Raw genomic sequence first — 16,483 nt, forward strand, 5'->3', positions numbered from 1 at the left:
TGAAAATCGTTTCTCGGGGGTTTTTGGGGTCGCTCATTGTGAATCCGATGGCGGTTTTTCAAAATTCAAAATGGCGAATCCAATATAGTGGACGGTTTTTTAAAAAATCTATCCAATATGCCTGAAAAAAGTTACTCGGGGGTTTTTTTGCGTCGCTGATTACGAATATGACGTCAAATTTTCAAATTTAAAGTAAAGAATATAACATAAATACATACAAATGAACCAATACAACATACAATCAAAGTTTTTTAAGTTTAGATATGTACAGAATAGTTCATTAGTCTTAGTTTAGAATTTTGAAAAACCGACATCGGATTCGTGATCAGCGACCCCAAAAACCCCCCAAGTAACGATTTTCATGCGAATTGGATCGATTTTTCAAAAAGTCGTCCGCCATATTGGATCGGCCATTTTGAATTTTAAAAAACCGACTTCTTTTCGTAATCAGCGACCCCACAAACCCCCAACTAATGAATTTCATCAAAATCCATCGAAGAAATTATCTGAATTTACAATTTGTTGTAACCTTCATTGTGTGTTAACTTTATTTGTATATAATTTTTAAAATTTTATCTCTACTTTTTTTTTTTGTTTAAGGGGTACTACAACAATTATTTTCACTACTTTTTAATATATAATATTCAATTATAACAAAGGGAGAGCAAATTCTTTTCAAAATTGTTACTTTTGTTCAACTTTGCAATAAACAAATAATTATAAACAAATAAAAAAATTTTAAATCGGGCTCGACAAAGCTCTTCTAAATGTTATAAGCTTCAATTTAAAAAAAAATAATAAAATCGGTTGAAAAATAAAGCCTGTAGATCTTTTTTAAACTCAATTTTCAGATTTGCACCACTGTGAGGCGCATCACGGTGGGCTTGGACTAACTATAACCCAAAAGTACTGGCCCATCTCGTCTTTCTTCAGATATTAATACCACATTATTTTCTGAGTAATTTGAACCTAAAATGAGAAAAATCGGTAGAGGGATTTACAAATGAAGGGTAGAATGACAAAAGTTGTCAAGCGCCAATTTATCGAAAATGAGGTTTTTGCATAAAAAAATCGAGAAAATTCATTTACACATTTCTGTAGAAGGATTTCCTTTTTTATTGCGTATTTAAATCAGTTTTTAATAAAAATTAAATTAATAAAATAGCCTTTAATTTACTTTATTGCAACCTGATTGAAAAACAAAAAAAAGTGTTGAGTCAATAATATTATGCATAACTTAACAAATTTAAAAACATTGCTTTTTACAAATCGAAAATGCCTCGCAGATGCGGAAAAAAATCTATTAATAAAAAAGATATTGTCAAAAACAAAAGATATGAAGGTGAAATGTTTTTATGAATTTCATTCTTCACATTTTTATCCATCTGTTCAATTTTGATCAAAAATATTATTTTTTTAGGTTTTATTTTAATATTTTATTTTAATAATATTTTAATTAATAAAATTAATAATAATAATAATATATTTTCAATTTTAAACAATTTTAAAATCATTTTGTTATTAATTTTTAAATATTTTTATGATTATACTAAGTGAACAATTGAATTTAAAGATGAAAGTATTGCTCATTTCCAAAGCAAGCAATTAATTCGTAATTTTCTTGAAAACAAACAATTTTTTAAAGGAATTTCTTTTTCTATTCATTTCGTCGATTCCATAGAAAGAAACTAATTTTCCAGTTTTTCTTTAAACTGTATATTTTTTTTTATAATTAATGCTTAAAGAAAATGTGCGCAGTTGATATAACCTCAAGGCACCACAGTTTTTTTTAATTTTATCGTTAATATGTAGGTTTATTTCAACAAATTGTTGTTTATTTATTAAAACATACTAATATATCGAAACGGTTTTCTCAGTTTTTTTTAAATGACCTGCAAAATTTTTAAAAATGTTTTTTTTACTTCCTGTAAAAACAGTGAATTGGCGCTTGACCCCTTTTGTCATTCTACCCTTCAAATAAAGTCGATTTTTGTGTATTTTTAACTTTTCACAGTAATTTTTTTACTTTAAAACAGTTAAATATTAATCAATTTGATTTCTAATCATGAATCAATTCTTTATGAAGTTGTCAAGTATTAAATTTAAAACTGTCGGAAATAGTACTCAATGTTTGTTAATAATATTGTTTAATTTTATTACTGCTCGCTCAAAAATGACAAAAGTTAGAAGTCATGAAGAAAATCGTTACTGTGTTTGCCTTTTTTGTTTCGGAAAAATGTCTATAATGATTTCAATTAAAGGTGCAAAAAATGACCGAAGAAAAATAAGACTATACTATTTTACACTGGTAAAATTAATACAAAATTTTTTCGAAGTACATAGCATCACATACAGTCATCAGTGAATGACCGCATCTGTAAATAGAAAATAGAGTAAGAGAAATGTCAAGGTATATCAAATCAGATAAGAGAGTTATGAATATTTATTTTCATTTAGAAATTGAATATAATAATTATTGAGATTGTGTATATCCTCCTTTTTATTTACTGGATTTTTTTTGTAAATTAATATGTCCAATCTCTGATATTAAACGTTTTTTGTAGTTGCTTTCTCTGTCTAGTATTTTAAAATTATCCCAATCAAAATTGTGTTTGTAAGAATTATTATGTGTAACAATTACATTGTTTTTTGCGTTTTTATGTTCTTTAATACGAACACAAACCATTCTTTTTGATTGCCCAACGTAAGATGCAGGACAATTTTTACAATTGATTTTATAAAGAGTATAGGTATTTTCATCTTTTTTGTTATCTTTGCCTTTTTAACTCAATTGTGGTTCATATTATGATTTTTACAAGGAATGGATAAAATGCTATAATTTTTTAGATATGAAGAAGTTTTTTCAATTATTCTTTTAGAATAAGACAGAGAAAGGAACAACAAAAAACGTTTAATATCAGAGATGGTATATATTAATTTAAAAAAAAATCCAGTTAATAAAAAGGAGGATATACAAAATCACAATAATTATTATATTCAATTTCTAAATGAAAAGAAATATTCATAACTCTCTTATGTGATTTGATATACCTTGACATTTCTCTTACTTTATTATCTTTTTATTGATTTACTTATCTTCGGTAATTAAGTTTTATATAAATTCTATAATAATTACAATGATATATATGTAATGTGTTTTAATAGTAATTATTTAATAAATTTATAGTTTCTAAAGAGGGCAGCTGCGTTGTCGAAACGTAAAGAAATTGTTTTATTTTAAACCTGACTCGGAGTGATCGTTCAATTCACCTTTATATTTTAATTAGAATTATTGATGACCTTATTCCAAAACAAAAAGGCAAACACAGTACGGATTTTCTTCATGACTTCTAGCTTTTGATATTTTTGAGCGAGCAGTAATGAATTTATGGGCAATTCTCCGCGTAGCGTATAATTTAGTTATTGCTTTTATTCGAAATATATTTTTACAATTTAACAAAAATTAACATATAATGTAAATTCCACTAAATAACACACACGTTTTAGTGAATAAAACTTCCCCATGACGCACAGTTAATACTGATTTTTTATACAATATATAAGGGATTTTCTGTCTGTTTCGTATGCACGGCATTTATACTGGCAAAATAATTAATACAGCTACACTTTATTTAACAGAAAATATTGATAATTAGTGAATTTATTATAAAAGATGTGAAGGCTTTTTCATGCAGATTCTGTGATTCTCCATGTAAAATTGGAGCTTTAAAGGTGTAAACGCAAAAAATTAATTATGAAATTAGTTTCTACCATAATAAATCTACTTGGGAAGTCAATTATTGCTTCTGCAAAAGTATAACTAAGTTTTGTTTAGATTTTCATGAAAAAATGATAAAAGAATTTTATTTTTCAACAACCAAGTTTTTCTGAATTCTGAAAACTTAGACACTTAAATACTGTGTTAATATAAAAACAGTTTTTCCATTTCTTAAAATAAGTCCATTTTTTGATAACCCGTTACAATACATATCCCTCTTTCCTAATTGAATAATAGACCCCCAATCTACTCTCCTAATCCCCTCCAAAAATTCCGCGCAAACTCAATTATCATATTTGTAGCGATCGTCACTCGCACTAGATTCACACTACATTTATCATCCTCCCACCTCGATGAGAATTTCCTCTTTTCTATCAAGAATTAAAATACTTCGGTTTGTTGACTCGACGACCACTTCTGCTTACAACAAAATCGGAACTCTTTTCGTCACATTTATTACCCGATTTACATATTTCATTCTTATTCGAATTTGTCAAATTACAATCTTTTGTTCTACTCTCACTCTTTGGTACAGATTTATTATCAGTCACAGTAACATCTTTTTTTACAGTACAATTTGCCTTTCTACATAAATTTTGCACACATTCAGTGTCATTCTATAGAACTTATAATTGTAAAATTCTTTGCAAAGCTCTTTTACGTAACCCGTTTTGGGTTTTTAATAGTGCCACTCGAGCATTTCCATCGCAACCCGGATATATTTCTATGACTCTTGTGAGAGGCCAGCCTAATCGTCTGTGCAAAATCGTCCCCAATCAACACAATGTCACCTGTTTTTATTTTCCGCGATTCTTCTTTTCCCTTTTTTATTACTAATTGACCCAGGTACTCGGTTCGAAATCTAATATGTAAATCTTTCAAAAATTTTAATCTATACTTTGCTTTATTATTTAACTTCGTATGATAAAGCATTTTGCAGTCCAAAACACCTGCTTCTTTGACTTCTTATTAAAAAACAGATGGAGATAAAGGAATGAGGTCATCAGGGTTTTCGGAAACATACGTCAATGGTTTCGAATTGTCAATAGCTCCTACGAATTCGACTCCTACGAAAATGGACCACGATTTTTTGATACTCTTTTGGATACTGGAAGCCCAATTAGTTTCATCAAGGTGCACCTCGTTCCCAAGGAAAGTATTCCTACATATAAAGCTAATAATTATTATAGTGTAAATAATAGTTCTTTAAATTTTGTGGGCGTGACGAGCGCGAGAGTGACGTTGGATGGCGTTGGTCACGAGTTGAAATTGTTAGTCGTTTCAGATCACACTATGTTGTCTGTTGTTTTGGGTCGCGATGCCCTGCGCGTTTTTTAAATTGGGTTTGAAAGCAATGTCAGAAATCGAGGCGAAAGCGATTAGAGAAATTTTCAATATTGACATAACTCGGAAGAATATAATTGATTTTCTTGAAATTAATCCGGAAATCGATGAACTAACGCAATGTGAATTGAGGAGAATATTTTTAACTGAATATGGGTCATTCCATGCCAAATCAATCACGCTGTGCCCAGAACAGTTTTTCACAAAAAAATTTTTTCAAAGCAGCAACATATAGGATATAATACTACATTTCAAAGGTCATGTGGCCCGATTAAAAATTCAAAATGGCGGATCTAATATGGCGGAAAGTTTTTTGAAAATTGACTAAATTTGCTTGAAAATTACTACTCGGGGGTTTTTGGGGTCGCTGATTAAGAATCCGATGTCAGATTTTAAAAATTCAAAATGGCGGTTCCAATATGGCGGACATTTTTTTGAAAAGTGACTAAATTTGCTTGAAATTTACTACTCGGGGGTTTTCGGGGTCGCTGATTAAGAATCTGATATTTAGTGATGCACTTCGAGCGAGTCTCGTCTCGAAAAGCTGTGAATCTCGCGAGAAAAACAATGAAAAGAATTGAATTTATTATTTTTATCTCTTTTCTTTTATCGAAGGACAGAGTCTAGTCGTGCATCAGTACTGATATCAGATTTTAAAAATTTTAAGATATTAGAACAAGTAAGTCGTAAGTCTTCAATGATTTAGGGTCAAACGTATGAACATATATTGGAAATTAGTAGAATTATTGCTATTATTTATGTAACAAATAGGCTAATTCGCGTATTTTTTATCTAATTTCATTAATTCCATTTGGTATTTGTACTACAAACATTTCATCTTTACACCTTTAAAGGCATAATATTTATATCATTTATCGTGGATAAGTATTTGTTTGAAACAATTGACAATCGCGAGCAGTTGAGTCTGTAAAACGTATTGTAAAGGATTTCAATAATTTTATAAGCATCAATTTTACTTTGTTTTTGTTTTAAATTTTGAAGATATGTGTTCACTAATTGTTTTATCCAATCTATAACGAACTGTTTAGAGTTTCAGTCATTTTAGGTGCATCAATTCTATTTTGTATTTCTTCATCTCGTAGATACTGTTCATCGCTTTATTCGTATAGGCATAATATTTATTTTATTTTGTCCAGTGATTTGAAACAAAGTTTGTATCAGAAACAATTAAAAATTACAATTAATCTATATTGCATTTTCTAGAGTTTCAATCATTTTATGAGTATCAATTGTATTTCGTGTTTATAAAAATTATGTAGATATTTGTTTGCTAATCGTTGTACAGATATTAAAGGTGTAATATTTATTTTGGTTTTACTAGATACGTTTCTTCATAAAGGGTTGTATTGTATGTTTAAAGTTGAAGTTACTTAAATTACATCAATTCTACTTAAAATTTATCAAAGTTTTGTATAAACTTACTATACGTTTAAGATTTTATTTTTAAATCAGTTGTTTAATTTTTTTAAATGTTCGTTAATTATTTTGTTTAAAATAGTTTCTTATCCACTTCACTTAAAGAATTTCCGATACGAAGATCCTCTTTATATTCAATATAGTTATACTGTTTAAAATACAATGAGTTCTACTTCAGAAAAAAGCATCACTCTGATAGATGTGTAAATTTGTTTGTTGATGATGTCAAAAGTCATGTAGGGAAGGACTTGCGTCGTATTTCTTCTGATTTACTCGAAATTTATCCTGCAATTTCTTCTGATTCAAAGATTTGGAGTAATTGCAGGAAAAGGCTTACAAATTAAAAAGATCTCTTTCTGCAGTAAATAATAATTCAGAGTTAACTAGGAACAATTTAGATATTAAAAGATTAAGAGAAGATGAAATAAGTTGTGATGATACGAATAACTTTTCTCGAGAACAATCTTCTGAATCTTCAAGAACAGAGGAATTAGAGAGTATGTTGAGTAGTTTGAAGGAAAAATTTTCTTCCCTGTCACCTAATGATCCTGAACGTATACGCATATTAACAATTGCCCCGACAACTTGGAATATTCGAAAATTGTCACTAGAGTTTGGTACAACTTACTACATGGCGAAAAAAGCTTAAGATTTAAGATCTTCTAAAGGTATTTTACCTAATGTAACAGAAAAAGCTGGTCGCACGTTACCTAATGAGACAGTTCAAAAAGTTAAAGACTTTTATGTTAGTGATAACAACAGCAGAATTATGTCCGAAAAAAAGGACAAAGTCTCTCACCGATCTTAATAAAACTCGGTTTAATTGTCAAGCATCGAAAAATAGTAGATACGTGTTTTTTTATAAGTGCCCATATGTCGATTTAAGGGTAGAAACCACCCTCACAATGTTTAAAATATAATTAATTTGCCTAGTAGTAATAAGACGAAAAAACTCATTAAATAATAAAATTGACTTTTCTATTCATAGCCAAATCAAAAAACATATATTTGAGCCAAAATTCCTGAAATTTCCGAACAAAAAATTAAAAGTTCTCGAATTTAATCCATAATTTTCTAAAATGTTGTTATTGTTGGTGAAAGTCTAAAAATCAATTATTATTGAATTTAATAAAATAGTTTTTAAATTACAACGTTTTTAATTTTTGACTTTTGAAAAAAAATAATTTTTTTCAATGTACAATATTTATAAGTAGAATGCATGAAAGTTAACATATATAATGATTTTTAAAGCTTTTTTGACGGGCTACACGCTGTTAATAAAATTCTTTTTTTTAAATAACATTTGACCTTGAAATTCAAGGTCAAAATGTTAATTTACGTTTATCTCAAAATCGGATTTTTTAAAATTATTTTTAACTATCTCAATGGAAAGCTTGACTAATTTCCTACAAAACATGTAATTTTCAGAGTGGGATCTTTTAAAGTTTTTGAGATATTAATTAATTAATTAATTAATGTTTATAACAAATCAAATATTTTACAAACGAATAAAGTTACCGTAATTCTGAAGTTAGTAATTGAAAGTTAAGCTAATTCCGCATCCAACGAGCCCTATATGAAGTATTTTGGATAAGTAGATTGTTAATAAACAATTGCAATGTTAACTAATTGTTTTTGAAAAAAATTGTAAAGGAAAAAAATGTTCCTTTTTATGTGTAGAATTAGAAAAAAAATAATTAGAAGTTTAAAAAAAAATTTTTTTTTTTACTATTTTTTGCGCTTATATTTATATCCATTATGACCGCAAACTTAAAAAATCAAGAAATAGTAAAAAAAAAATTTTTTTTTAAACTTCTAATTATTTTTTTTCTAATTCTACACATAAAAAGGAACATTTTTTTCCTTAACAATTTTTTTCAAAAACCAACAGTTCTCGACTTATTATTAATTTTAAAAAAGGGCTGTTTTTTTAAACAATTGACCATATCTTTGTTAAAAATTATCGTATAACAATTTTCAAAAAATCGTTTTAAAGGTGATAAAATTACCTTTCCAATGATATATGTGAAAATAAAATGTGATGATTTGTTAAAAAAATGTATCACTTTAAAATTTACAAAAAAAAATGGAAAATTTTGTTAATTAATAATAGCAATTAAGCAATAAAAAAAATTTTTTTATTAAATTTTTAGATATTCTAAAAGTAGAGGATATAAGCTTTAAGAAAAGTCATTGTTTATTATTTTATCTTTATTAGAAACAAAAATATAAAACTTTTTGCAACGCCCAAAATTCTGTAGGGTGGGCAAAATCTACTGAGCGGCACTGTACGTTCAGTAAGTTATATAAATATATGTTTTTTGATTTGGCTATGAATAGAAAAGTCAATTTTATTATTTAATGAGTTTTTTCGTCTTATTACTACTAGGCAAATTAATTATATTTTAAACATTGTGAGGGTGGTTTCAACCCTTAAATCGACATATGGGCACTTATAAAAAACACGTATCTACTATTTTTCGATGCTTAACAAGTATACCAAGTTTTATTAAGATCGGTGAGAGACAATTGGGTAGGTTTACTTGTGTACTTCTCAAAGCGAACAACGGAAACTGAAAGCAAGTATCATAGTTTCAAATTGGAGGCTCTGGCCGTGATATATGCTTTGAGACGATTTAGAATTTACGTTCAGGGAATAAGATTTAAGATTGTCACTGACTGTAATGCGCTCAAATTGACATTAGATAAAAAAGATATTAATCCGCGCATTTCTCGTTGGTCTCTCGAAATGGAAAATTTTGATCAGTCATTCGAGCATAGAGCGTGAGAAAAAATGAATCATGCCGATGCATTTAGTCGTTTCGTAAATGTTTTGATCGTGGAAGATAACTCATTTGAGAGCAATTTAATAGTCAGTCAGAATCTTGATCCTAAAATAGTGGAATTGCGAAGAAATCTCGAGAATGAGCAGGATAAGTTATACGAGATGCGAAATGGCTTAGTATATAGAAAACGCGATGACGATACCTTACTTTATGTGCCTGAGAAGATGGAGAACCACGTTTTACATAAATATCACGACGACTTAGGCCATTTTGGCCCTGAAAAAACTGTTAATTCTATCTTAAAAATTTACTGGTTCCCATCAATGCGCGAGAAAGCAAAATTGTACGTAGCGAATTGTTTAAAGTGTATAGCGTTCTCTCCTTCAACCGGGAAAGAAGAGGGTCAATTTAATTCTATTCCGAAAGGTACTCTGCCGTTTCAAACAATACATATTGACCACTTTGGTCCCCTCGATAAGCGTATCTCATGTAAACAACACGTGTTTTTAATAATAGACGGATTTACCAAATTCATACAATTATATCCGGTAAAAACTACGGAAAGCAAAGATGCAATAAATTGTCTCAACGATTACTTCCGGTATTATAGTAGACCTCGAAATGTAGTATTCGACCGCGGTACGTGCTTCACGTCTCTACAGTTTAAAACTTTCTTAGAGGAAAATGGTGTTAATCACATTCTTATAGCAACTGCGTCACCCAAAGCGAAAGGGCAAGTCGAGAGAACGAACCGAGTCTTGAGTCCAATGCTGGCAAAGCTTTCCGAACCCGTTACCGGTATGCTCTGGTACAAAATGCTGTCTGATTCCGAGTTTGCACTCAACAATACCGCACATAGTACAACGGGCATACGCCCCAGTAAATTATTATTCGGGATTGAGCAGAAAGGTAAAGTGTTAGACCCTGTTGCGGAATTGTTGGAGCAAGCTGTGCATAGTGATGATACATAGATAATACATAGAGTATTACGATAAGAAAAATAGGAAACCGCGCAAGTATCAATCCGGCGACTATGTCATGGTAAGAAATTATGACACGACTCCTGGGGCTCCAAAAAGCTCATACCACGGTTCAAAGGTCCATATGAAGTTAAAAAAATATTACGTAACGATAGATATGTTTTAGAAGATGTAGAGAACTTTCAACTTACACAAAAACCGTATTCAGGAACTTGGGAATCGTGTAATATGAGACCTTGGCATACCGACTTCGTAAATTTGATTTGTAACGCATATTGTGAACATTTTATGGTAAGATAATAAAAATATTATAAAAGTAATGATTAGTTCGCGCCAAACATAATAGTCAGGATGGACGAGTTTGTAAGAATGTATGTATGACGAATAATGACGAAGGTGTCCGATTATAACTGTCGAAAATTTACGAAACTGATTGAGTCTCAGTCTTACGCGAACCACCAAAATGAGAAGTCAACTAATAAGCTTATATAATGTTAATTAAGTGTTTTATTTAATAATCCTTACATTATGCAATTCGATAAAATAGCTCTTATCACTTTTCGTAACTGAAAATCATTAAAGTTCCTGCATGTCCTAATCTTTCGTGGGTTTCACGAACTAAAAGCCGAACAACTTCATTTTTTCCGTCCAACAAAATGAGACATCGGAATTGAAAACTATCGATTCTATTGACAATTTTCATTTTTAAGACTTATATACCGTCTTCATTTAAAAACGTCTTAAACGATGACAGCTGATTTCCGTTGTCGCCTGAGAACATTCTTTTTGTAAAAATACCAATACCAATACCAAAGTACCTTCGTACTCTACACGTGCAAAAACTACTTAAGCATAGGACAACCCGCTCGCATCTCCGAAAACGTGCAATGTTAAATCGCTGCGTTCTAATTTGCGCGGAATCTCTATCTGTTTTAACATTAAAATTTCTGTGTCCCAACCCATTTTATTGTCCCATAATTTACGAATTAACAATTTTGGCAGAAGCGACACTGAACAGGTCACTCCAAAGGGATCATAAATTTTGTGTGTTGCGGATAATATGTTTCTTTTCGTAACTACACTCGTATTTTCAAAGTTTAAAACATTCGGATTAATTGCTGTTGTATGGCATCTTTTGTTCCACCACACTCCAGGACCAATGAATACTTGTTTTCTTCAAAATCTCCCGAATTTTTCCAAACCCGAAGATGCCTCCCGATGCTAAAATTTCTGTAGCCTCTCTGACAAATTTTTCTCACACTTTATTTGACTCGACACTAACCACGCAAATATCTACGTAAAACAAATTTTTTATTTTTCTATAGACCATTTGCAGTGCGTATCTTTTTTAATAATATCTTTTCGTTCTTTAAAATATAACTTTCGCGCGACTTCACAGGTCTTGCTCTCATGCTCTGATTTACAAAAAATACAAATACATTTTTTCCGGACTTAGATACCAAAAGGACATTTGCAGTAGATACATCTTTAATCGAATCTACTTTACCCTTCGGCTTCTTTAATGCTTCTGATCCAGATGACAATCAAAAACTGGTGAGTGCCAAATCAATCCGCTCTTCATTTTCGACTTCCAATCGGAGAAATTCAAGCAGCTTCGTTAATCGATCGTTTGTCTCACTTTCTTCATCCTTTTCAATTTATCTTCTCTGTTCACTTCTCTGCCAAGCTCTGAGTATTTCATCCGGAAGTGGCGACTCGACCAAAGGGAACAACATGGCCATACATTTTTCTTTAGTGACGCCAAGAGTTATCATCATTGATTTTCTTGAACTGGCTCCAAAAGGGAAGCCATTCTCTAATGTTTTTGCTAAATTTGGGCAATTCGATACTAGTAAGCTTTATAGTTTTTCGATCCGCCATAACAGAAACCACGTGGCTCATTCTCATCTCTGGAAAATCCAGACTTGCCATACTCAATTCTGCAGTGACAAATGAAGACTTATATGGCTCGTCTGTTTCAAATTCTTTTTCAATTTTTCATCCGCGGCATCCGATTTATAGAGAAATTGGTTGTATTTCGCATGTGCTGCGTCTAACTCGACCATTTTTAATTCAAGCATTTGAAACGCGACCATTCTGTCCTCTATGGAATAATTGCCAGCCATCTTGGATTGAAACGCGTTGTGTAACTTAGTGAACGATGAGCGCGTCGCCGTCCGTTTCTTCTTAGCGGCTTCCATTTTCACTCACAACTAAAACTTTCCGAAAACACTGAAATGCACCAAATTTAGCGTCCTGTCACGGTCGCCACTTGTTAATATAAAAACAGTTTTTCCATTTATTAAAATCAGTCCATTTTTTGATTGAAAATATATTATTATTATTATTAATTTTATTAATTAAAATATTATTAAAATAAAATATTAAAATAAAACCTAAAAAAATAATATTTTTGATCAAAATTGAACAGATGGATAAAAATGTGAAGAATGAAATTCATAAAAACATTTCACCTTCATATCTTTTGTTTTTAACAATATCTTTTTTATTAGTAGATTTTTTTCCGCATCTGCGAGGCATTTTCGATTTGTAAAAAGCAATGTTTTTAAATTTGTTAAGTTATGCATAATATTATTGACTCACCACTTTTTTTTGTTTTTCAATCAGGTTGCAATAAAGTAAATTAAAGGCTATTTTATTAATTTAATTTTTATTAAAAACTGATTTAAATACGCAATAAAAAAGGAAATCCTTCTACAGAAATGTGTAAATGAATTTTCTCGATTTTTTTATGCAAAAACCTCATTTTCGATAAATTGGCGCTTGACCACTTTTGTCATTCTACCCTTCATTTGTAAATCCCTCTACCGATTTTTCTCATCTTAGGTTCAAATTACTCAGAAAATAACGTGGAATTAATATCTAAATAGAGCCGAGATGGGCCAGTACATTTGGGTTATAGTTAGTCCAAGCCCACTGTGGCATGGTACCTCCATTGTAAGGTTTCGTGGCCTGCTAAGTTAACGTTTACTACCATGGTAACGGTTGCTATGGAAACTGTTACCATACCAACCATACGAGTGTTCGATGGACGGACGGATGCCACAGTTAAACTATAAGGCTTTCGGGCCTGAGCCACGAAACCCTAAAAACTGGCAAGGGCCTCTTTCACGCCATGTTATTATCAGGTCCATATCCACACGAATAGTTCGAAGACTTTAGCTTCATAAATAAAGCAGGTTTTAAAAATAAAATATCATAAGTTTTCTCTTTAATCTTCTTCTGAGATGTAACATATTTCTAGTTAATAAATTTTTAAAATTTATGAATGAACTTATTTTAATAGTGAATATGAAAAATGTTGTAAAAGTCTGTTAACAAGAAGTAAAGAAATACTTAATTTACCCCATTTTACATGGATAAAGAACTTTTCAAAATGTTCACAAACATGATATATATATATATATATTATATATAACCCGAAAAGCATATTTAAAAATTTTTTTTTTTTACAGTACCTAATAAAAAATAATGAAATTAAAACGAAGAAAGGTATTGAGTTATTGCAGCACTTGGTCGAATACTTCCACGCACAAACAAAGTAAGTATAGCAAAAATATAACATTTATTCCATTTTTATATTGATATACATCTAATTAATAAGACTTTTAATCAAATAATGTAGAATCTATTTTTATATTTTTAAAGAACACCTCTGAATTTCTTATTAAATTAATTACATTAGGTTACAAAGATTTTGACTCGCGGCATTTCACTGTCTTTCCTAATGTAATATGACCATGCACAAAATGTATACAAATTGGTTCCCGGTCAAAATGGTTAGTTTTTGGATATGTTGTTGTTGAAGTCATATTTAACAAATGTTTCCTTAGGCAAAATGCAAAAAAAGATTAACTACGGTTGCTGTGATTCACTGAAGTTTGCAAGTTCGTCAAGTCGTAGAAACCGTAAAATAACAAATAGTAAGAAATGAAACAGAAAAATTCACTTACTTTCTAACTGCCTGACTCACTGCCTGACTCACTGATCGACTCAGTGACTGACAGATCGACTGATTAACTGACAGACTGACTCACTCACTCACTCACTGATTCTAAGCAATGATTCTTTAGTTTACATTTGAGATTTAACAGAAGTACCTGATTTAAATGATTCATTTTTTATTCTATGATTTTTTACTTTACGTTTTAGATTTACCAAAAGTAACTGATTTAGTTGATTCATTTTTTACTTTGAGAACTTTGAGTCAGTCAGCCAGCGAGTCGGTCAGTGAGTTAGTCAGTCACTGAGTCGATCAGTGAGTCAGTCATCAAGTCGGTCAGTGAGTTAGGCAGTTTGTCAGACACTGAGTCGATCAGTGAGTCAGTCAGTTAGAAAGTAAGTGAATTTTTCTGATGGTTTTTCTTCTATTTTTTGAAATTATAAAAAAATGAATTTAATAATTTACAATTGTCTCCGGATGCAGTTAAGCGATTTAAATTTTTTTCAAAAAAAAATTAAAGGCATTAAATTTCTTATAAAAAAGTACTTAAAATTTTTTTAATAAGACTGACGATTTAGGAGCTATTTATGATATATGTTAGAAAATGATTGAATTTTTCTGATTATGTTATAAAAAGCGTATCTACTGCCTGTATTTTCCTGGGCGTCTAAATATAACCTAATGAAAATCCCTGTTATTGTTAACAATTGTATCATATTAAAAGTATAAACCTAGCACAATTTAGTTACCTTCAATTAGCCGCAAACCCAAAGTTATTGGTCAAGTAGTTTAGAAGCTACGATGCCCCCCAGTTTGAAAAATCTTGTTTCGAGAAAAACGCATTTAAAGTTTTGGGAACGTTTTTATGTCACAGTGGTCAGGAAGCCAGAAAGTTCCGACCAAAAATGACGATCAAATCGGCAAATGTGGATGTTTTAAGGTAGGTTTCGACATTACAAATCCGTTTGAATTGAAATCCTAGCTGATCGTTCAAGCGAGATACCATTAAATAAATCCCGAAGGTTGAAATTTAGAGTTTAATTTTTTAGAAAATGCATCTCAACACAAAAGATTGGTATACATATTAGTACACGGAGAGAAAAATCAAGGGTTTGTAGTATGGGAGCCCTGTATGTTAATTTTGTGTGGACGGTCTTGCTTAAGAGGCGTGGCCTTATACTACAGTTGCATAGAACTATACCGAAAAAGCAAAACTTCGTGCAATCGTAGTATGCTCATGTCCCATGCGTTTAAAGGTAGAACTTTCATGCTATAAACGCTTATTTTTTCTCTCCGTGTATATGATGTATTCCAGGCCAAAGTGTAAGTCCATCTGCAATTACATCTCCGATTTTTTTTCTTTTAGTACTAATTGACACTAGCTTCCACGAATTTTTTAAAAATTTTTTTAGCAAGCCGTTTTCGAGTTATGAAATTTTGAAAATTGGAGAATTTTCATGAGTTTTAATTTTCAAATGCTCATAACTTCCTTAAAAATGCATCAATTTTAAAAGTCTTTTTTTCAAAATCTGTATTTTTAAACATACTTTTAAAAAAAATCGAAAATTTTTTATAAACGATATTACTATCAAATTTTTGAGTTTTAATGATAAAAAGTCATTTTTTTATTTAACGTACTAATCGATTTTTTCCAAAATTTTTCAAAAAAAGAACTTCTTTTGGCGAATTTTTTAAGCCTAGACCGATAATGGGCAGACGATTTTTACAATATTTTCGGAAAATACTTTTTTATGGTTTTCAGGATAAAAATCTAATTTTTGGATATTGTTACTATGATTTTCGTAATCAGCGCATCAAAATACATAAAAGTACGTAGTTTAAAAAAAACCAAAAAATATTTTTAAAAAATTCCGAAAATATTATAAAAATCGTTTGCCCATTATCGGGCTAAGCTTAAAAGTTTCGTAAAAAGAAGTAATTTTTTTGAAAAAAATTGATCAGTACGTCAAATGAGAAAAATGACTTTTTATCATAAAAACTCAAAAATTTGATAGTAATATCGTTTATAAAAAAATTTCGATTTTTTTGAAAAGTACGTTTAAAAACACACATTTTGAAAAAAAGACTCTTAGAATTGTTGCATTTTTAAAGAAGTTATGAGCATTTGAAAATTAAAAGTCATGAAAATTCTCCAATTTTCAAAATTACATAACTCGAAAACGGCTTGCTAAAA

The 16,483-nt window shown here is 30.2% G+C and overlaps 1 protein-coding gene across 5 annotated transcripts in view; it reads left to right on the plus strand.

The window, feature by feature from the left end:
• Nucleotides 1-16,483, plus strand: part of LOC127282164 (arfGAP with SH3 domain, ANK repeat and PH domain-containing protein) — a 527,240-nt gene that overhangs the window by 178,639 nt on the left and 332,118 nt on the right. For all 5 annotated transcript variants that reach the window (XR_007843154.1, XR_007843155.1, XM_051306275.1 and 2 more), the window contains exon 6: nt 13,802-13,887. Coding sequence is in view for 3 of the 5 variants with exons in the window: in XM_051306275.1 (XP_051162232.1) it covers nt 13,802-13,887 (86 nt within the window). In the remaining 2 variants the exon portion in view is untranslated. The remainder of the gene's footprint in view (nt 1-13,801; nt 13,888-16,483) is intronic.

This window comes from Leptopilina boulardi, unplaced genomic scaffold (genome assembly GCF_019393585.1).
Source record: "Leptopilina boulardi isolate dan_hultmark-lab unplaced genomic scaffold, ZJU_Lbou_2.1 LbouV2_285, whole genome shotgun sequence".
NCBI lineage: Eukaryota > Metazoa > Arthropoda > Insecta > Hymenoptera > Figitidae > Leptopilina > Leptopilina boulardi.